The 24,433-nt window shown below is 35.9% G+C and overlaps 2 protein-coding genes across 2 annotated transcripts in view; both read left to right on the top strand.

Moving 5' to 3' along the window:
• The window catches only part of LOC107602021 (Golgi phosphoprotein 3), an 11,343-nt gene extending 3,418 nt beyond the window's left edge, over positions 1-7,925 (top strand). Inside the window, exons 2-4 of the mRNA XM_016294408.1 lie at positions 353-484; positions 1,155-1,269; positions 6,043-7,925. Coding sequence (XP_016149894.1) covers positions 353-484; positions 1,155-1,269; positions 6,043-6,467 — 672 coding nt within the window. The 3' untranslated portion in view covers positions 6,468-7,925. The remainder of the gene's footprint in view (positions 1-352; positions 485-1,154; positions 1,270-6,042) is intronic.
• A 4,438-nt stretch (positions 7,926-12,363) lies between these two features.
• The window catches only part of pdzd2 (PDZ domain containing 2), an 86,390-nt gene continuing 74,320 nt past the window's right edge, over positions 12,364-24,433 (top strand). The window contains exons 1-2 of the mRNA XM_016294376.1: positions 12,364-12,441; positions 12,522-12,647. The gene's annotated coding sequence lies outside the window, so the exon portion shown is untranslated. The remainder of the gene's footprint in view (positions 12,442-12,521; positions 12,648-24,433) is intronic.

Consider the following 24,433-nt stretch of genomic DNA (forward strand, 5'->3'; position numbering starts at 1 on the left):
TATATATATATATATATATATATATAGAGAGAGAGAGAGATTTAATTAAATTTTTTCTCATTTATGACAAATCTTACATTCACATTCAAACATTACAGATCGCTTTTTTTGGCGGTGGGGTTTGTTTCTTATTTGTGCTGACTGAAATGACATCCTTGTGTGATCTTTTGGTCTTTACACAAAACAATTGGAGTCCATATTAGCAGTGTTTATCATTTTGCGTCATCTGTAAACGGTGTTTGAACATTTGTCTTTGTTCACAAAACATTTGGATGGAAGTTTTAGTTACACTGAAGCTCTGAACTCCGATGGGGCATGTATACTGACTTTCTTCATTTTGTTTTTGTGCAAGGGCTACACCTCCTTCTGGAATGACTGCATTTCATCAGGCCTGCGGGGCTGCATGCTCATTGAGCTGGCCTTGCGAGGGAGACTGCAGCTGGAGGCCTGTGGCATGAGGAGGAAAAGCCTGCTTGCTCGGAAGGTTAGACAAACTGTTCAGTCTCTGGTAATAATCATCTGATAGGGAGAGGCTTCCTGTTTTGTATCCCTCCCTCAGTTCTACAAGCATTTAAAGGGATAGTTCACCCAAAAATGAACTTGTCATCATTTAGTCACCCTCACGTCATTCCAAACCTCTGTTCTTCTCTGGAACATAAAAAAGACTGGATAATGCTGGAGTTCAAACAGCAGTGGATCCCATTTACTTTCATTGTATGAACAAATGTAATGTAAGACCACAATCTGGCTGTACTGATGGTAGAGGTTTCTACAAACACATAACTGGACAGAACTAATTCAGAAGATATATTTTTTATGTGCTTGTAAAATTCAGCACTCTGGTGTCAGTACATATACAATTGTGTATGGCTCGTTCTCCCACAAGAGGGAGCTCTTTGATATTAATTGTGTGTCAGGAAGCCACTTTTTGTGGTTGGTGTTGGCTGTTGTAAGTGAGAACTTTTATTATTAAACCAAGCTCAGATGTATCCCTGGAAAATGCATTACATTTAATATATGAGGTAAAACTCTTTGGTCTTCAGTTGAAGCAGTTCATCTCCTTCACATGATTTTATCCTCTTGATGTAAGTGGTGCTTTGTGCATTAGCGCGTTTTAATGTGTTCAGTGATGTTTTTCTTGTCTTTTTTTTAAGGTTATATGTAAGTCTGATGCTCCAACAGGAGATGTGCTTTTGGATGAGGCTCTGAAACACATAAAAGACACACAGCCGCCCGAAACCGTACAGGGCTGGATTGAGTTACTTAGTGGTGAGTTTTGCACATATCATTTGAGTTCTTCAGTCTTGACATTTTTTATTCGGATTACCTTAATGCCTTACTTTGGCTTTAGAGGAAAAAAATAAACATTACTTCTTAAACTCATTTATTATTATGATTATTTTTATTATAGTTGTTATTGACCAGACTAATATTCATTGGTTATATTATACACTACTGTTCAAAAGTTTGTGATTGGTAAATTGTTTTTAATGTTTATGAAAGAAGTCTCCTGTTCTCATCAAGGCTGCTTTTATTCGATTAAAAATACAGTAAAAACAGTAATAATGTGAAATTGTTATCATTAAAAATAACGATTTTAATAATATATTTTAAAATGTAATTTATTCCTGTGATGGCCATTACTTCAGTGTTACATGATCCTTCAGAAATTATTCTAATATGATGATTTGCTGCTCAAGAAAAAAAAAAAGTATTATTATCAATGTTGAAAACAGTTGTGCTGTTTAATATTTTTGTGGAAATCATGATACATTTTTTCAGGATTCTTTGATCAACCGAATGTTAAAAAGAACAGCATTTATTTGCATGTATAATCTTTTGTAACATTATAAAAGTCTTTACTGTCACTTTTGATCAATTCCCTGCATCCTTGCTGAATAAAAGCATCCATTTCTTTCCAAGAAAAAAATCTTACTGACCCCACACTTTTAAATGGTAGTGTTAGATTACATTAAATTGTATTGAATTGAATCATTTTAACCATTGTTACCAGGGCTCCAGACTGCGACTAAAACCAAAAATATTAATTTGCGAGTGATATTTTTGCTGAGATCGCCAGTGGCGACTATATACATTTATGTTATGACATAAAAATTTGCATATAATGCTTTTGTTCCTGATTGTTTTGAGATCACATCTTTTGTTATGTTGACGTAATAAACGGAGACGATGCGCATCAAAGTTTTAGTGGAAACAGTCCTCATCTCTGCCGAACACCAGCGTTGACGACACACCTGCTAAAAGCAGCTCCAGTTGTGGCAGAGATCGAAAATGACGGAGACATGCGAAGTTAAAGTGCAGAAAAGCAGTGTCTAGTTCATGCACAACTTGAACAAACTACAACAGGTAAAGCTGTCAGCTGTGTGGATATTAAGAATTCTCGTTTGTAATCGATATTAATATGGCTTCTTGTCGTCAAGATCTTTAGTCTAAATGCTGTGTTCTGTTAATGCGTGAACTTCATATTATTAGTAACGCACTTGTCGCCCAATAGACACAATAGGCTTTGTGCTCTGTTATCTTTTAATAACCAAAGTATCAGCTTTAAAATTCTGCCAAATTTTATGACAAAATTCAAACAACAATTACCGTCAGTTTTGGCACTCTTTAATGTAGCATGAGCGGCATGAGCTTCAGTTCAATTGGCACGTGAACCCATCATATCTGTCTCTTTACTACTATAGTATGAAATAAACAGGAATGGACACCAAAAGGTATATTATAAGAGAGCCTACAGTACAACTTACTGAAATGTCTCATGTAATCTCTCATTCAGTGTTTCAGACGGCAGAAAATGTTTAAAGCTTGTAAACAATGCCACGTAACAATACATTTACCTCAGAATAACCATTTGGCGTTAATAAGCTCATTAGTCATCTAGAAAAAACAACTGTAAAGAAGGAGCATTTTGCTAAATGTTTGCGCTATATTGCGTACTAATATTTTTACTTAACCTGTTGTCTACATGATAAGAAAAAATGAATGGAGTTAGAGATACAATTGCATGTTACTAATGAAGAAAAACAGACTGGATGTGTGCAAGACATATGACAACAGGAGCCCAAACATTTGAGGAGGAGCCCAAACTACACTCAAGGGCCAAATTATGGTCCGTGATATTGGCACAGATTCTGTGTATTAAACAATTCTTTGTGACTGTATATATAATTCTCAAATTGAAAAAGACTTTTAGTTCCCACTTTAAGTGAACCTTAGTGCCCAGGACATCTACAAGATGGATTAAAATGCTAATGCTGTAAAATGAGGGGAGACATAAATGCATAACAGTATGGCTGAAATGTTAAGGGCCTGGCTTCAGGGCTTTGACTAAGTCAGGATTAGGCCATAGTTCAATTAGGACATTTAAGTATTTTTTTAATAAACATTAAAAAAACATTACTGGTGTGCATCTTGAGACAAAACAAGGGCACTGACACATTTTAAGATCAATCAGTGCAAGCTTCTTTCAGTTGAAACAGCTCAGACTTACATTTTAGTCTTGGACTAGGCTTAAGCCTTGTATGTGAAACCAGGGGAAGGTGTTTAAAAAAGAAAGAAAGAAAGAAAACATGTTTATTCTGTGGCACTTAAAAAATTATTGTTTCTGATAGGAGCCAATGGTTTCTTAAGTGATTTATTTATTTGTTTGTTTGTCTGGAGCCCTGCTACCTTCTAAATGTACTGTGCCTGGTGCACATAAAAATGCTGGATCCAGACTCGCTTTGGTCTTAAAAAAGCGGATTTGAGACAGATTTCTGGTACCTACTGTGGCTATGAGCTCAGTTGGAAATGTCTCAGTATGGAGAGCCAAAGGGTCAAAGGGTGAGATCAAAGCGTCTGCGAGAAGGAGCTGCCGTCCTCATTTAGAGAGTGTATAAAAATGTGCTCCGAATTAGATCAGAGCCATAAATTACTGCAGGATGATGACTAGCAAATGCACTACCACAGCCTGCTTTGATCCTGATATGTCTGTGCTTCTCTGCTTTAGCACAGGAGCTGACCAACAGAGCTGGTGGTACTCGCTCAAGGGACTCTAGCTTGACTTCTGCATTCAAACTGAATGTCAGCAACTTGTGAAAGACTGCAAGCTGCTAAAATCTCGAAGAAAGCCTATAAAACCTATTAATGATGTAATAATCCTGTAGGAGCAGATATCAATAAATGGGATTTCTTTTTAAATTTGAGTATTGTTTGATATTGGATATTTATTTGTGCATAGTCATTCATTCGTTTATTTAATTACATTTTGATTACCTTTGCCGTCATCTAATTCTCAAAGCCATTAAAGTCATTAAAACCACTAATAATTTAATTATAAATGCAATCTTTAGCAAATCTCAAATTGAATGTCCATACCGTACATTATAATGTTGTTATGCTTAAATTCACTTCCAAAAAAATTTGTTTTTTTCTTGTCATTTTATTTTTTTTATTTTTAATTTGACTTCATTACTTTTTAATAAGGCATAGTAATTTAGAATTATTATATTGGCCAATTATCAGTTATTTGCCATAATTTAAATCTGTGAAATCCTAATGATATCAACTAGACATTTAGTAATGGTGCAACCCATAATTTATTATTATAATTATTTTATGCATTTAGTTTTATCCATTTATAATAAATGCACGTTTATTATAGATTCGTCTAGCCATCACACAGAATAGAAAAAGCTATTTTCAAGAACAGTGTGGCCCATTCAAGGAATGCACTCATGTCTTTCTTCTGACCTCACGTTGTGCTGCTGATGTCTGAACAGTGATGAAATCTTCCTTATTTACATTTCTATTTACAATAAATTCCTCATTAAAATGTTGACAACAACTGTATAAGATACAGTAAATTGTCACAAATATACAACCCTTATGGGAGTTGTGTATCCTATGCCCGACTTTTTAACAGCTGTCATTGTGATACCAAAATTGCCAATTATTATTATTATATATTTTTTTTAAGCAAAATAATTTATTGTTCATTTGCTCTATAACAAGCTAACTGGCCTTAAACAAAAATGTCTGTAGTCATTTGAAATTAGAGGTAACCACTGCATTTTAATCACAATCCAAAATATGCTACATACATGTTGCATGAGCAGTTGTTTTTGATTTGAATTAGATTGTACAATTTCATGATTTAAAGCAAAAACAAAACAGTCTGACATTATCGTCGTGAAATTATGCTACATAAAAACTAGGGTTGCAAAGGAGTGGAACATTTCCGGTAAATGTCTGGAAACTTTCCAAATATCCCCGGAATATAAAAAAAAAAAATCCTGGAAAGTTTCCAAAACTTCTGGAATATTTCCTAAATTTACTGGACATTTTCCACCTTTTTGCAACCCTAATAAAAACATCAACATGAAACCGAAACAGCAGACGGGCTGAATGAGACGCACATTCGCTCTCTAACAGCAGGTGGCGCTCATGGAACAGCAGCGATACAGCGTTTCCTTGGTTATCGCTGTAAACAAAGAAGCTGTATACTACTTTATATGGAGGTAAGAGGAGAAGAAAATCCCACTGGCATTGAAATTTTTCGGAAGACCGTCAGTTCCCTTCAGATACATTCATATAACCCCTCACCCCCAATTCAGTATTAATATTTTCTTCCTATATTTTGAGCATCGTGAACAGTGAGCTTGCTGTGCCTGCTGCAGTATTTTCTCCTCTTTGCATCCTTCTTCAGTGTGACTGGCCTCTGTTAACCTTTTTGTAGACTCAGGCATGATGTATCTTTAGTAGCTCCCGAAAATAATAGAAAACGAAGTACAAAAAATACTGTACAAAGACAAATACAATGTATTTTTTGTACTTATTTTTCTGTTGTTTTCAGGAGCTACTGGGACAGTGATAAAGATCTACCGGTCGATTGCAATCGACGGGTTGGCGACCACTGGTCTACGGTCACAAATGGAGTTTTTCAGAGGTCATATTGACTATGACAGATTAGTTAAATCTCTGTCCTTGTCAAACAAAGTGAACATAAGTATGTTTGGCACTGAAAGTGCTTGTCTTTTGCAGGCGAGACATGGAACCCACTGAAGCTTCACTATCAGCTGCGTAACGTCCGAGAGCGCCTGGCGAAGAACCTTGTAGAGAAGGGCGTCCTCACCACCGAGAAACAAAACTTTCTTCTGTTCGACATGACTACACACCCACTTACCAATAATAATATTAAGCAGCGCCTTATTAAGAAGGTGCAGGAGGCCGTGCTGGACAAGTGGGTGAACGACCCTCACCGAATGGACAAACGTATTCTAGCCCTTATATTCCTCGCCCATTCCTCTGATGTACTAGAGAACGCGTTCGCCCCGCTGCTGGATGACCAGTATGATCTGGCCATGAAGAGAGTACGGCAGCTGCTGGACCTGGAGCCTGAGAGTGAGAGCATGAAGAACAACACCAATGAGCTGCTGTGGGCTGTGGTGGCTGCCTTCACCAAATGAAGCAGGTTCAGTTCTGATGGACGTGAGATCAAATGTAAAACTGTTGGACTGGTAAAATCAGCTTTGAGTTGGATTGACCTGGTGTGTCAGAATGGAGTCTCAGTTTTCTTTCCTTGTAGATATTCCTTCCTCGCTACTCTCTGCAAGATCTATCATTGGGTGTCTCTTTTGTTTGGTAAGGGGACCAGTTTATTTTCTCCTTCTTGAATCGTTTGTTCAGTTGAATGCAATTGGGTACCTTCTCAGCGTAGACTGTTGGAACATTACCATTCGCGTCAAAGTTGCACAAAATGGCTTGTTTTTTATTCCTTTCTTGTCTGGACATCTGTGTTGGGTACCTAATAGAGTTGTCAATCAGATTTTTACATTTTGTTATCAGTTTCATGCATTTAATTGGACTCAACAGATGCTCAAGAAAATAAAGTACACTGCAGTGTGTCATAATTTTTCATTCAATTTGTTTTCATACTAATAATAGAGCCTAAAAATAAACCAAAAGGGTTATCAAGGGCAAAATCCTGTTATGATAATAACAGATTAAACCTTATTTTAATGGCTAGTTTAAATGCAAATTTAGGGAAGGCTGTTAGAGGACCTGTTCAGGATTTACTAGGTGTATTATGAGCGTTTAAAAAGAATTACTTACTACCATTCCCTCCGATTTCCTTGATTCTCTACGTTCTGTCTGTAAACACCCCACAACTTCGAACTCTACCTCTTCACACATTTCTTGTCGTGATTTCTCATGAGCATTCTGTTGTGTTACTTAGAGATTGATTTAAAATGTACTTTTATGTGCCTGAGATTGGTTACAGGATGCGTATATGCGTATGCGTATGCGTACTCAAGGTGCAGTATGTACTGTAGCTCTTTGTGACGTGGCATTAATTGAGCTAGATTCAGAAATTGGCTGTAACTCAGTTCCTCGGAGGCCTTCTACCCTTTGCATATACCTACCAGAAACTAAATTTGAGGACCACAAGAGTTTAACTCTAAGAAATCTATGTCCTCCCTGAAAATAAACATACAGTACATTTAGCATACAGCTTCATTTTCTTTAGATATTATGCCACTGATATATAGAAGTCTGCGCACGTCCTCAAGGTTTTAAGGGATGTTTTATGGTGGAATCTTGAATAAGATTTTCATTTAATATACTCTCACCTTTTAATGGGTTTTAAAAGAAATCATAACCTTCAATGCGACTTTTATAAGAGCAGATTCCATTTTCTTGAGTCAGTATATTTTTGATAATATTTTATTATCATTAGCTGATTGCGGTAGTATGGTAGGATGGATTGGCATTCTGTCACAATCTAGTTTAATCTGTATATGGTTTCTTGTGTATTCATGCTGCATACCATATGAGCAAACTCTGTATCAATCTTCATTTTGCCTGGCATATTAACACTAGCACAAGCATGACTTAATTTAGTTTTTTACACTATGAAGTTGTGTCGAGAAAGCCATTATTCCGTCGTCATATTTCAATGTTTGCGTATTGTCGTTCTGTTGATTTTTATTAAGTTTTATATCAATAATTTAAAAATCAACATGCTTTTGTTTTGCTCTGTTTCTTTCACAATGATGGCAAATGGTTGCTTCGCAATAGTTAACTGTTTGTAGTGATGGACTGGGAAATCCACCAGTTGTTTGGAAGCGTCAACTTAAAACATGGGGGATTTTTTAAGTGTCTGAGAGTGAAAGAAAATTAAAATAATGTGTGTAGCTTTAGGACTCACAATAAAGGGACCCCAATGTATATACTTTCTTATTACTATGAAATAAACTATGGTCTTGAAAGTGCCTCAAACATCATCTGTTATTTATTTTGTGAAAAAGCAAGTGCTGCTTGTGATGCATCAGGTTTGTTGAATTACTTTTCTTTTAATTTCTCACATACAGGAGACAAAGTCAGACAAATGTCAAAACTGAATGCATCTTTCCCACAAATGCATTTACATATACTTTAAGCTAGATTTTTGTACGAAACAATAATTTGTATTATTACATATTACAACAATATTTTTAGAATGTACTGTAAATTAATATTTTGTAGTCTGACAGATATATACTACTGTTCAAAAGTCTGGAGTTGGTAAATTGATAAATGTGTATGAAAGAAGTCCCATATTCTCACTAAGGCTGCATTTATTTGATCAAAAATACAGTAAAAACAACATTGTGAAAAAATACAATTTAAAATAACTTCTATTTTAAAATGTACTCCTGTTATGGCAAAGTCTTTGATGATCCTTCAGAAATCATTCTAATATGCTGATTTGGTGCATCTAATATGCTGATGCATCCTTGCGGAATAAAAAGTATTAATTTCTTTTAAAAAAAAGAAAGAAGTCTTATTCAATCCCAAACATGTGAATGGTGGTATAGATGACGTGAATGCAGCTCATCTTCATCCAGCATGTTGGACTTGGCCTCGCTGTAGTGTGCATTTTCCGAAGTACAGAGGTGTTTACTCCTAAAGTTAAGCATTTGGAGTCATTTTGAAATCCCAGACTAGCAAACTTATTCAACCACTAATGAGCATTTCAGCTATTTAACTGAAGGTATGTTGGCTTCTAGATTGCTGACTATCCATTTATATGTATAAATCATTGCTATAATTCTAGAAGAAAAACCCCAGAGCCGAAACGCTCATTGAGAATGAGTTTGTGTTTACCCTGTTGATAGTAAACCGTTTTATTCCACATTAGTTGGTGAAGAGGGTTTCTCTTATGTCAGGGTTTTTGTATTTACACGCTCTTGCTTTTTTGGTCATTTTTCAGTCAGTCTTTGAGTGGTGCTTCTCCCATAGCAGTGGATGTGTATAGTGTTGTGTCTGGTCTATTCTTCTGCCTGGCCTGGTGTGCTGTCTGGTTTCTGCAGACGTTTGGCCAGCTGTGGTAGAAGGTTGTATCGTGTCTGCCTGCAGAATAGCCTCAATGCATTAATATTTCGGGTGAGCTCATCTCTTAACGCTGAAAGAAAATGCTCAACCCAAGGGTCAGAAGCTAGCATAAGACCTTCATCCTTCAGTATATGGTTGAAACATGTTCTGGCATTGTCAATGATGACTCATAGTTATGTAAAATTCTGTCTTTTCCTTAAAGGGAAAGTGTTTGACGTGCATATTCGTGCATTGCCGGGAAATGTTGAGGCTTGGAAGCGCGTGATTATGTTGACTTATCCAGCGTCTTTGCAGATTTAAAACACAGTCCACCCTGTTAGCTGACAAGATTCTACTTGGTGACTTTCTCAGAATATTAACTCGTAACTTCATGAAAATGTGGTCAATATGATTTATAGATTAGCAAGAACTGCTTATAATCAAGTCAGCCGCAAATGTGATATAGCTCCTGTTTGAATCACAGATAAGGCAATGTTGTGAAATGTGTTGTGAGGATTAGATACACAGTAATCTCTTATCTGCTGTAACCTACCAACACCAGAAACATTTATATATTTTTGCAAAGCTCTTATGAAGACATTACAGTCTTGTCTTCAACTGCTTGATTGCACAATAAATATCAATGTTAGTTTCATAACTAACAACAGATCAGAATATACTTTATAGCCCCCTTTATAGAAATTTGATTTAAAACGATTTAAAAAATGTTGTCATTAAACCACTGGAGATTGATATTTTACAATCATTCATGCAATCAATCAATTAATCAATCAATAAATACATTTTTACCTCTGAAACATATTAGGGATTGATTTAAAAAAAAAAAAAGATAAAATATCAAGTGACAAAATTATAGTTAAAATGGTATGTCGCTACAAAGACACTGAACATGAATATTTATGATCATTCATGGCATAAATAAAGTAATTAATTTTACCACTGAAACTTAATGGTGAAACTCAATTTTGTTTAAAAAAAATGCGACGGTGATGATTATTTTGTACAAACGTTATAACATTTTCTAAAAGTTGAATATAAAAATAGAAAAAGTAGACTGGCAAAAATGTTGTGACAAAATCCTGAAAGAAAAAAAGTTTAGAAAGAAAATTCTGATCAATAGACCAAAGATGTTTACCACAAACCAGAGACACAAACACCCTGGTGAAACCATAAATCCCTATAATCAGACTTGATGGTGGCAGCAGCAGCATACTCTGGATTTGATTGAATATTCATGTTCCAGCAGGACGATAAAACACACACACACACACACACACACACACGAGTATGATGGAATGATTATAAGCTTATAATTCTGGAATGGTTCAGTCTGAGCTGAGACATTAATCCAATTGAATATTTTTGGTATGACCTGAACATTGCTGCAAGCCAACACTTTCTAATTTGGCAGAGATGGAGTGAATTTGTGCCGAAGAATTGAAATGTGGAAAGTTCATGCAGACATATCCAAGAAGACTCATACTGTAGTTGCAACTCGAGGAGTAGGTACGGCATGTATTCATTGGGGGTGATTGCTTTGTGTTGAATTCATTGTTATTTCAATATGCTAAAATCTGGAATGAACAAAATGCAGAAATAAAATCAAGGGGAGAGGGGTGAGTACTTCTGACAAGGCGCTCTGTTCAGTTTTCTATTGCTTTAATATCTATTCCATTTCAATAATTTTCCTTTATGATTACATTTATTCCAAAAATGCCAAAATTTCTCTCCTCGACTTGGCAGGACCAGTGGTCAATCTGTGGGTGTCCAGCAGTCTGAAAGTGCAACATTTTCTTCAGTTCTTTTCGCTTCCCTTGAAATAATAAATGACCTAAAGGCACATAAACGCCTCCCAAATCAAAACCACCTGGGCCCAAGAATGCCTGTGTACCTCGTTGTTTCTATGGACTCCTGGAGTTGAAGAGTACAATACTTCATCTGCAAAACAGCCTTCAGAATATTACATATGTAGAAAACGACAAGGTTTAAACACCAACAATTTCATGTCTTGATTGTCCATCTCCAATCAGTGGTATACAGAAAAGTGAAAAATGAGGGTAAATAAATATTGACAAATATTAAATGGTGATATGAAACAACTGTAATCAAGTAAAATTAAAGCTAACAAATCAACAGATCCCCCGTGTTAATTTCTAATCAGCATTTCAATCATAAACAGAGATGTTCACATGCAGTTGTGTTTGAGAGCAAACGAAAATATCACAGCAGTTTTTTCACAGCAGAAATTTTTTGTTCTGAGGCATGTTTCATGTTCCTGTTTGATACAAACAGTCGTGAAATTTCCTCCCAGCCCTGAAAAAGAATTCACTTCATACATTTTATGTACAGTTCCTCACAAAAGCGTTGCTGCTTTTAACAAGGTATTTTGATTATTTAAGCTTCTAGGCATGAGATACTGTTTGTGAGGATACTGAATGAGACTAAAGGCAGGGCAAGTCTGGTCCGAAAAGGTTTTTTGATCTGATTTGCCATGCCCAGACAAAACTCAGCTGGGGATTCCCAGAGGTTATGCGTCATACTTTTAATTGTAGAATATAGTGACCGAAATGTACTTATACAAGTGTTTTTATATAAGTACTTGAATTTAATGAACTGGATCAATTAATTGGTAAAAAATGAATCTCTATCACTAATTTTTGCTGTTAATGATGAAACCAGAATATAACAGATTAACATCACAAGAGAATATAGTGAAATATATCAACTGTTCAAAAGTCATTACCCCTTAACATTACACAGTCCAGACATTCAATGTAAAAAACGAGGCACATCTGTCTCTATGGGCTCTCAGTTTGAATACAAAATTATATTTCCAAATATGTCTCTAGAAGATCAATTTACCACAAGGCATTTAACAACTGCTCTGTGTTTATCAGATCCAGCAGCAGCTAATTAAACAGCAGCAGCAGCAGCAGCAGCAGCAGCGGTGTTGCTCCGCCCACTCTCTGCGTCATTCCCCACAGCGAATTGCGTGCATGTGTTAAAACTGAGCCTTTACTGTTACTGCTGCCTCTTTTGTGAAAGAGTTGTCAGAGTTGACCAAAAGTGAGGAGATTTTTTTTTACAATAAGACACAGACGAAAACAGCTCAGCTGTTCGGTGTGCATGTGGTACTTTTCCCCCAGATCACTGCAGGCGCTCCTGAAGGACTCGACTTGAGAATCGCAGCGGATTTCATTGATTTGGATTAAAATTTCTTCTGGTCTTGGAAATACAGTCTGCTAACACGTTTTAATGCAGCTGCACGGATGGTAAGTTTTAGTTTATATAGTTTATAGCTTCACTGAATTCCCTTGTTTCCCTTGACTAAACTCCTGTCGCATTTTTGTCTTGTGCCTGGCTGTGCCAAGACATTCATGGAGAAATGTTGACAAACGGACATCTATCCTGATTTATACATGATGGGTTATTACTACCAAACAAGAGCATGTTACTGTATCTGTTAATATAATAAAAAAATCATTATTTTTTTCCTCTTTTAAGTCATTTAACTTACATTTGTGGAGCTGGATAGGCTAGTTAATTTGGGCACTAAGTATTTTTAAGTATTTTAGCTAAGTATTTATTTATTATTTAACTTTAAACACTTGAGAAATATGGTTAAAATTATGTACATTTACATGAGATGACTCCGTTATGTCTTCTAGAAATAAACAAACAAACAAAACCCTTTTATTCTGCATGGAGTGGGTCGCTCCCATGGGAGCCACCATATTGATGTCACATGTCCAGTCATATCATGCAATTAACTACTATTACTAATAATAATAATACATGTTTTTTAACAATAAAGCATATGGGAAGAATGCCATTGAAGAGATTAGTTAGCTATATTGTCCTTGAATCCAAAACCCGCAGACCTGACATAAATTTGAAGAGCCACTTAAAAATTATGAAAAAAAATCAAATAAATTGATGCAACATTTTGCTAGCAACCTATGGGCATAGTGATATTGCTGTTGGTGTTGTGTACTCATAGTTCTCATCCATTCACCAGAAGTGTGAGCGTGCATTACCTGTGTTTTAATGCATCTCTGTACATCCATTTGTGCATGTTACCGTTTGGCTGACAGTTATATGCTCCGTCTGAAGCGTTCACTTGTGTAAGTCTCCTCCCTTTGTGTCTGTTTCTGCTGAGGTGGGAGAATTACACACTGTTGTCAGTCATGGCATTTAGACCTCACACATTACCACTGTACCATTGTTCCTATACCTCTGGGAAAAGAAAAAATATCCAATGATCTAATGTACACATCGACCATAAAATGCAATATGCACTTTCAGAGGTACCCTGTAAGGTAAGAAACAAGTAGTAAACTAATCACAATGATGAAACTTCTGAATCCAGTTAATATTGATTCATATTTTCATGTCATATTCTCACATTCCCAGTTATGTTCAAATCCACTCTAAGAGTCATATGGAAAATGAAAAATATCCAAGCCAGAAGCCTAAACTGTTATTGCCAGTATACAGTATGACATGGTAAATTAGAAGGCATTTATTCATCATCCATCTTAAAGGTTATCGGCTAAAACATACTGTCATGCGATCCTTTTTGATTTGTATAGTTTCAAATTTATATGACAGTAATTTTTTGTTTATTTTTGTGTAATGTGTACATTAAATGCAATATGCACTTTCAGAGGTACCCTGTAAGGTAAGAAACAAGTAGTAAACTAATCACAATGATGAAACTTCTGAATCCAGTTAATATTGATTCATATTTTCATGTCATATTCTCACATTCCCAGTTATGTTCAAATCCACTCTAAGAGTCATATGGAAAATGAAAAATATCCAAGCCAGAAGCCTAAACTGTTATTGCCAGTATACAGTATGACATGGTAAATTAGAAGGCATTTATTCATCATCCATCTTAAAGGTTATCGGCTAAAACATACTGTCATGCGATCCTTTTTGATTTGTATAGTTTCAAATTTATATGACAGTAATTTTTTTGTGCCCTGTGTACACACTAAACTAGGGGTCGACCAATATGTGTTTTTCAAGGCTGATACCGATTATTACAGATCAAGTAGACCGATAACCGATATTTTGAACCGATATATACATGTCTGGTGTAAAAATGAAAATTAATGTCAAAATTAATTGACAAAAACTCTGACTTTGGCTCTGACAAAAACTGCCTTCCCTGGTGTTGGTTGAGTGTAGTACTCCCACAGTAAACTCTTTATTTTAAAGAGTTAAAAACTTTATTTTTTGGCAAACAAAGGGTTTACCATTAAAATTAAAACATGGAAGAAATAGCGTATTGTGTGATTATTCTTTTAAACAAAAGTTGTAATAATTGTTGTAGTAGTCAGGGGTTAAAGCAAAAAAATATATATTTTGACTGAAAATGTTTCCTCGGCCACACCTCATTCCACAGCCATACCTGTCACACTCCCAGTTTAAGAGCAGTGTTTTTCTTCTTGTAATCAGGAGCGCTTGTGCTCCTAATTTAAAAAAAAAAAATTAAAAAAAATTAAGGCGCACCTTCTGATCAATAATAAAAAATTCTGATAAAAAAATTTGCCTTCCTAATATGATTTACAGGGGCATTTTCTTTTTACTTTTGCAATGGCATAATTTTCATCTGTCAAATTCAAACATTTATGTTTATAAGCTTTTTAAAATGTCTATTTAAAACAATATAATAATAAGTAGAATAAGACAAAATAAGTTACCAATCATGAAATTAGTATTAATGAAAAATTAATTTGTACTACAGCGGTGGCATAGAAGAACACAACTATTTTTAATACAGCAATATTAAATGATTTAAATAACTGCAATTATACCTAAAAATGAAACTAAATCCACCAGCAGGTGGCAGCAAATCACTGGTTTTATCACTGAATCATTCATTCAATTGATTCGTTTGAATGGCTGATTCATTCATGAATGAATCAAGTTACTGTCTTTATGAATGGGTAATCATGAATCACTGACTCACTAGATTTGTTCAAAAACGCACTTTCATTCATGAATGAAACACCGCTGTGTTTGCTTTTAGAGATGTGAAGCGGCTGAGCTGTTACTTTATTTGGAACTATTTTCGTTGATGAAATAGAGCAAAATCGAGCAGTACTTGTTTATTGAACTGTTGTATTAAATCAATATCAAATTTGCAAACTCCTTGAATAATTATTCAAATCTGTCACTCTCCTTATCGCGATCTGTGGGCGCACAGAAAATGAGAGTTCTCAAGACTCAAAAGCACATGCAAATGATACGTTCCGTCATCTGTCATCGTGTTATAAGCGCGGAACCTGCGGGAATGAGTAGATAGATTATTATTAATAGCCGCAATCCTGTGCCTGAAATTCAAGTTCTGCGCTGTGTTCTCTGCTAATAACCCGACTCTGAAGGATGTGAGCGGCGTTATGTTGTCGGTGAGAAGCTGCAGCCGTGGCGGGGAGGATTTTTGGTGTGCTGCAGAACAACAACAATGTGCTACATGTTTCTTTTCCCCTCATTTTTTCCAATTGACGGAAATCATAGCGACGGAAAACTTTCATCCCTGAGTAGTATTATGTATATCATACTGCACCACAGTAATATATTTCTGGTCATTTCTTTAAGCTAACTCAAACTTATATTTTGATGGGTTGCCATGAGGAACTTGTTTCTGTAGGTCTATGTAAATGATATGAAGATAGTTTTACTCCAATGAAACTGTCAAATGCTCATGAAGTTCTGGAGATGTTGTTCATGTATTTATGTCCTCATGTAGTGAGACGACAGAAGCTGAAATCACCGCGAGCGTCGCACACTTTGTATGTGTAGAAAACAACACTGCGCTTCTGTGCCATTTACATACACAGAGACACGCAGAACATGCAGGATTCATATTTAAATAGTATTTTGCGGCTTAATATTTACAGATACTAGTCCATATCGAGACTCTATAAGTGTACTGACCTACTTTTGATTAATTCATCCAAACTTTGACACATTCCGCGTCATACAGTAAATTCCATTTGTATAACTGGATTCCGTCTGCGTTTTCCGCAACGCGGAAATCATAGATAATATTGAGGTGTTTGCAACTTCAGTGTAACGTTAGTGGATTGCGATTTATTGCAACTTGAGCAACGTCTGCTGCTGCCTTACCTTTAAGAGACAACTGATGCGTGATCACAGAAGCAGCTTCAGTTAGCAAGTGCTTTCAGAGTGAGAGTGAATTCCGCATTGATTGGTCGGACTCGTGACTCCCAACAAATCAGGTGAGCGGTGGGCAGAGACTGCTTTAGGCCACAGAGTGGTGAGTTCTGACAGGCTGCATCAGAGCCAAATAGCGCGTTTCAAGATTAAGTTATTTTATTGGCGAATCGGTTTTGAAAATGACCGATACCGATAATCATAAAATGCTTAATATCGGCGTCGATAATCGGCCAGGCCTTATTGAGCATTAGAATGCTGCAGACCTGCTTGGTTTCTCCATTTAGTCACTTCAAGGCTATAGATCATGAAAAGACCAATTCTTCTTAATGCTTCATACATTAAATATCTTAGCACACAGTGAACAGCAGTGTGTATAGTCTAAAAAAAGACCGTAATGGTGCGTCTCAGAGAGAATGGTGAGACTGGGAGCAGGGGAGTGTCGGTGGCTTGTGGTACAGTTGTTGTTTTTGGGTTAAGCTGGACAGTATCTGGCACACCGCCCAACTGCAATGCATGGCTCATCCAGCGGAGAGACCACAAGAATGAGCCAACCCGCCCCGTCTAGATCAAATTCTCTTCCTGAGGATTACATCTGTTCGTCTCACGCTGCACTGTTAAGCAAAGAGTAAGGAAACACAGCCCGTTTCATAGAAAAGATAACAGCTTCTGGATGTGATGTAGAGCAAGGGTATTCAACCAAGGGTCCGCAACCCCCAGGAGGTCCACCAATTAATGTTTGATCACAAGTAATTTTTCGTTAAAAAATTAAAACATGGGTACATAACAAACATAAAAAAGTCCATTTTAAATATAAGCAGCCTGAAACAAAAACAAGAGCACCCTCAGTTGATACTGCAATGATGTAATATTGTTTTGTGTTTGTGTTTCGAGAATGTGAAATGTTCCTATTTGCAGCATGTTTTTGAAGCGGTGAGAAATGTAGCCAATCACAGACATGGTTGTTGATCTCTTGAACGCACTGGCCAATCAGAGATGTTTAAGTTAGACTCAGCTAAGCGCTCACTACGGAGTTTTTATTCCGTGTTGAATTACGCTCACTTTCGTGAATCCTCTCTCATTAACAAACAAAGACTCAAGTAAGATTCACTATGCAGTCTAGACAACTTTATTGATTTTAATGGAACGTTGTGAGATCTCAAACTGAGATGAGTGACAGCTTTTTAGTGATTGTAAAGTGAGCGGTCTTTCACACTTTCGAGGATATAGCTATAATCCATTGAATAAAAGTATTGTTTTTCATGCTGCTACGAGGACCGTGTCTAGATCAAATTCTCTTCCTGAGGATTACATCTGTTCGTCTCACGCTGCACTGTTAAGCAAAGAGTAAGGAAACACAGCCCGTTTCATAGAAAAGATAACAGCTTCTGGATGTGATGTAGAGCAAGGGTATTCAACCAAGGGTCCGCAACCCCCAGGAGGTCCACCAATTAATGTTTGATCACGCTCGATCAAGTAATTTTTCGTAAAAAAATTAAAACATGGGTACATAACAAACATAAAAAAGTCCATTTTAAATATAAGCAGCCTGAAACAAAAACAAGAGCACCCTCAGTTGATACTGCAATGATGTAATATTGTTTTTGTGTTTGTGTTTCGAGAATGTGAAATGTTCCTATTTGCAGCATGTTTTTGAAGCGGGGAGAAATGTAGCCAATCACAGACATGGTTGTTGATCTCTTGAACGCACTGGCCAATCAGAGATGTTTAAGTTAGACTCAGCTAAGCGCTCACTACGGAGTTTTTATTCCGTGTTGAATTACGCTCACTTTCGTGAATCCTCTCTCATTAACAAACAAAGACTCAAGTAAGATTCACTATGCAGTCTAGACAACTTTATTGATTTTAATGGAACGTTGTGAGATCTCAAACTGAGATGAGTGACAGCTTTTTAGTGATTGTAAAGTGAGCGGTCTTTCACACTTTCGAGGATATAGCTATAATCCATTGAATAAAAGTATTGTTTTTCATGCTGCTACGAGGACCGACGGCCGATTACACGCTGCAAAGTTTTGGAAGTGACATCTACATATAAATGCGTGATTCATTCTGAATCTGCTATTGATATTGTGATGCTAGCACGGGACAAAAATATGGCTTGTCAGAATCGATATGTGCAATGTAAATGTAGACTAATAGATTACTAGAAAAATATTTGTATCAATATATTTTTAAATTCCATTCCAATTTTTGTAAAGGTAATGCTTTTTAAATAATCGTGAATGTCTCACTGTACATTGCTATTCTTGTCATTGTGGAGCCCTTGTTTACACATTATATCTGCACTTTATTAGAAAACCCTCACTCAGTGATTTGATTCTTAATTGTCCATCTCACAGTAAAATTAAAATGTTAAGTTTTAGTAAACTTGAAGCTTAAGTTTAACAAAATGTTTATTTGTCCTTCTGACGGTAAAATTAAAATGTGAATTTTTAATAAACTTAAAGTTCAGATAAGTGTAAATGTCCATCTGACTAGTAAAATTAAAATGTATGACTCTGCAAATCCATTAAAATAATGTACAACTACTGCAAACAACTAATGAATTGTGATTTTTATCTCAACTTGTTTTTTTTTATGATGCATTTTAACAAGTCATATACAGGCATGTGAGACAACAATAATGTGCATAGTTCTGATCTACTGTCATAACATACCGTATTGACCCGAATATAAGACAATGTTTTTTTCTTGGAAATACATCTGAAAAAACGCGGTTGTCTTATATTCGGGGTCTAGACTTTGACATGTCAGTAATACACCCACAACAATAGGTGGCGCCAAATACGCATAAAACGAGTGTGCCATGAAATGCGTAATGCAATCTGTGTTGTAAAGATTGCGAGTAAAAACAAAAGAATGAGATTTTGGTACATTTAACCAGTTTTACCCATACTTTCAAAACAAAAATTACAATTGGAAAAATATGCAATATGAAAATAATTGAAGACACAATGTGTTTTACTGAGAAAAAACAAGATTTGGTTTTTAAAAAGCCTTTTTCCAAAAGGTACATCTGGAAAAAGGGGGGTCATCTTATATTCGGGCCAATACGGTAATATACATGTAACAATATAATTTATTCTTAATCATAATATGGTTAGTTTCTATTAATATTGAAGGCTATATGCTTAATGTGTAGCTCTGCCTGACACATTTTGTATCGGGGGTCCCTGCTCCATGTCTCTATCGCCTAAGTTGTCCTTGCCCTGAAAAACATTGAAGACCCCTGATATAGAGCATCTAAACATTTGTCTTTGCATGGCTGACATTAGATGCTTTACATAAATTTTGCCTGTGTGGTTATCTGTTTAACGAAGGACGGTCAAAGTTCAGAGATGAATGGAGACACATTTGAATAGATCCCTGCTGGTATGAAATTTAAATGTTTATTTTTCTCTTATAAAAATGTATGTGTATAAAAAAAAACTATAGCAGACTATTAACATCCAAGGATGTGCAGGAGTTTGAGTTTGACATCTAAACCATACTTTTATTTCACCCTTGCAAAAACCAAAGTTTCTGCAGAGTTTCTGCAAAGTTTCTGCAAAAACCAAAGTTTCTGCAGAGGGCTTTGCATCAGTATTATGTCACGTCTTTTATAAGTGCACCCACTTTTTTTCCCCATGTGGCTTCCCTAGCCTCCCTGAAAAGAATGGAGATGACCCTTACTTTGTCTAGTCTAGACTTCATTCAGCTCTTGACTTGTGGGCAAGTGAGTGAATTGTCTTTTTTTATGTTTGAATGTTTTATCATAAGCAAAAACTCTGCTAACACTACCAATATATAGTTATATATATATATATATATATATATATATATATATATATATATATATATATATATATATATATATATATATATATATATATATATATATAGATATATATATATATATACACATATTTATTTTAAGCTGATCAAATACTAAAAACAAGAAAGAAAAAAAAAAGAACTCTTAAAACCAGATGTATTACCAATGAAGGGCCCAAAAATAATCAGATTTAGAGCTTCCATTGAAAAACCTTCCATTCATTACTGCCCTATTTCAGTCCTTATTGGCATCATTGTAAATCGTGTTGAAAACAGCCATTCATTTGTGGATGGCCATCACTATATTGGTCTTTATGGCAACTTGGCAAGTATGGGTACTTGATGAATTGTACCCTGTGTAGGGTTTCATTTACATATTAGAGACCCCTGTAAGTGCATTTCATTGTCCTCAATGAGAACGGAGATTGCATGAATGAATCTGAATGAGGGGGTCTCACTCCTGCAGTGGCACACCTCTGACATCTGCGTAAATTACATTGTGCCCACCCCCCACAGCTTTCTCTCACATTCGGCTGGGAAGAGCTCCCCTCCGGTTTTAGTTCTTTCAGTTCTTTTGCACCGTAAGTGTTTCACAACATTTGAATGCATTAAGTCTCAAGTTTGTTTGTGCTATTGCTTTAAGTCAAGCCTTTTGAATGCCAAAATCTGTTTAACTTTGCTTGGTGTTTGTTTGGAGAATCATTCCCTAGAGGTGACCTCACTAAAAACTGACAACCATATGCTCAGCTAGACTACAAATATGGCTCTATGGTTTTGCTTTACAGTTTTGGATTTTTTTGAAGCAGCTAAAAATCGTATGTTGGCAAGCAGATAAAAGTTTCTATATGTTTGGGTAAATGAGCCATTTTAGATGAGGCATTTCAGTAGGATATTATGATCTTGAAGCCAAACTCTTCTCTTGAATGGCTCAGATTTTCTGTTGGTTACTGTAAGCATACCCTTCTGAACGACTGACAAAGACACGTTTGGAAAACATCTGTCAAGTCTTTCTGGAAAAATCCAAAGATGTTTGTGTTGGAGAGACTGAATTGCTATTTTAGGCTGTAAACCACAAAGTGCTTGTTGACTTGTGAGATGTGAAGAACATGTATTGTTTTGTAGCTGAGAGTCAGACAGGCGTTCTCCATGTGTTTGCTGACAGGAGGACTGTATGCGCTGGCAGGTGTGTGGAAGGTTCCAGACTGTATGACTCCAGAGATTGCTACCTCATGTTAAACTATGCGCAAAACCAATGAACACCGACCGTAACGTTTACATTTATATTTAATCATTTAGCGAATGCTTTTATCCGAAGCGACTTACAAATGAGTAGAACAAAAGAAGCAATCAGACCAACAAGAGAGCAACAGTATACAAGTGATGTGACAAGTCTCGGTTAATCTAGCACAGTACACATAGCAGGGTGTGTTTTTAAAAAATAAATGAGAAAAAACTAATAGAATAGAAAAGTGCTAGTAGTGCTGATGAAAAAGATGTGTCTTTAGAGGTTTTTTTTTTTAATGGCATGGTGCCTCATGCATAACATTATTCTAATGTAGCTCTATTCGTTTTATTACAGTAGTCATTAAAAAGGTGAATAGTAGGCTACCAGTTGGGTTGGTTTAGTGTTTATTATTAGAACTCCTTACTTGTTTTAACTGATGGAGGACTTTAATCCAAAAACAAAAGTCATTCTTGATATTAAAAGCAATCATTATATCTTGCTTAAAAGAGAATGAATAGGTGTTTCACTGAGTTTTTATCTAAAAGTTAGTTTTTTGTTTTTGTTAAACAATACTGTAAAAAAAGTAATACTGTGAAATAACTGTTTTCTATTTTAATATATTTTAAAAAGTAATTTATTCCTGTGATGGCAAAGCTGAATTTTCAGCAGCCATTACTTCAGCTTTCAGTGTCACATGATCCTTCAGAAATCATTCTAATGTTCTGATTTGGTGCTATAATAAGAAATATTTCTTATTATTGTCAATGTTGAAATCAGTTGTGCTGCTGAATATTTGAATGTAAAGTTGTAATACATTTTTTTCCCAGGAATCTTTGATGAATATAAAGCTCAAAAGAACAGTATTTATTTGAAATGGAACAAAACATTATTCATATTTTTTGTAACATTAAATGTCTTTACTCTCACTTTTGATAAATTGAATGTGTCCTTGAAAAGAAGTGTTAAGTTCTTTAAAAAAAAATGCTTTATTTTGTAAATAAAACAAAAATTATTGGATGCGTTTTACAAGGAAATACTATTTTAGACTTTCTACATTAAAATTATAGGTTTAATTCAAAGTGTTGCTTGCCATTTCTTTGTACTTATTTACAAACTTTACCAGCAATTTCTGAGTGACAATTGTAAAAAAAGTAAATCGTACAACAAATTTTTTTCACTGGATATTCCTCCTCTTCACCTGCAGCCCTCGCCCTATTTGGTCAGTTGTGGGGTAACCCCTCCACCCACTGTCAGGATTAGAGCTACATGCCCTGAGCAGATTACTTTCAGTGTTGTCCATCTGCATTCACATTATTAACAAACAGCACTGTGGGGATTTCCTCTAGACTCAACATGCTTCTCAATGTGCTACATCTTCTCAAATAAAGACTTTACATGCTTTAAATGTAGTCTCGATTGCTAGTTGCTGACCCAGTTTCTTGTAGACACTTTGAAGCTACAATTTGTTGCTCTATTAACCAGCCTTTGTTGGCGATCTGACAGTAGCGTGTGTGAACTAGGGTACACTCATACAACTACACTGTATCCTGTACTTCTAGTGCCTCATTAACTAACAAAACATACTGTTTAGCATTACAAATAGCTCAGTCCCATGCATGAATAGATTTATGTTGTTGAGAAAGATCTATTTATTTTGGGAACTCAAATATATTTGAGTTACCCATTACTTTAGTCGTAAAGAATCACATTTGTCAGATCAAAGAAGAGTTGCAGTCCACCCCATAATCGATGGCTGTAGATTATAAAGCACTGACGTGGGCCTGAGGGCAGAACCTCATGCTGGAGTGAGTCCGTTTACGGCTGCTCTCAGCAAGACCTCTGTGATTAGTGGCAGTATGGCTGTTCTTTAGAAAACTAAAGTTAATTCATGTTTCCACATTTGGCATCCAACTTTATTATTTGTCAGTCAGTGTTCTCCGACCGCAGCGTTCATTTTTCGAGGTATTCCTCTTTTTCATGAATCACTTCACAGCGTGAGCTTGCTTGATTTGTTTGTGAAGTCTGCGTATGCGAAGTGGAGGAAAGTTTTCAGGATGAAAACATCCACGTCCATGATAAACGCTTCTATTAGATGACGAGAGAGCTCAGTAATGTGATCCTAATGGATAAAACAAAGAGGAGTTGAAAGACCACCCTAACAGAGTGACAAATTCTGTTGAACTCTGGAGTTCAGCATTGGAATGGTGTTTCTCTTTGAAATATTCTCTCATTTCTTTCTTTTTATTTTGAATGTATTTACAGAGCTCTGAGCTCAGGCAGTTCAGCTTCCTTTATGTCATTGTTTGGCTAAGCTGGAGAAGTGTTTTGTTCTGGTCTAATCGAAACAAAGTTACTGTTTTAATAAATCTAAGAGACCCAAGCACAGACTTTAATGGTCATTATTAGCCATATAAGACATCTTTAAACTTTTTTATTGTTCTTTTTAAAACCTATGTATGACAGGATGTAAGGCCTGATTTTGATGATATTAAGTCTTTTGTTGTTTTATTATGAAAGGATGTTTTATTCTAACCATGAGGAATTCATGGTTTTACAGCCATAATGATCCAGTTATTGATCGCATTTTGTCTGTGTCTTCACATGGTTTCCTCGTCACACTATCAAATGCAGTTCTTGTATTATTGTGTCTCTGCAGTGGATAGAGCGGAGCACAGAGTAGCAATTTGATTGAGGTTTTTGTCTACAGCATATATTTAAATATGCCAGAAATGTGGTCTGCAAGTCCAAGAGTTTGAGCTACACCATCACAACATCTGGCTGGCAGTTTCAGCGTTTATTGTCAGGTTACAT

Source organism: Sinocyclocheilus grahami, unplaced genomic scaffold (genome assembly GCF_001515645.1).
Source record: "Sinocyclocheilus grahami isolate Dianchi unplaced genomic scaffold, SAMN03320097.WGS_v1.1 scaffold317.1, whole genome shotgun sequence".
NCBI lineage: Eukaryota > Metazoa > Chordata > Actinopteri > Cypriniformes > Cyprinidae > Sinocyclocheilus > Sinocyclocheilus grahami.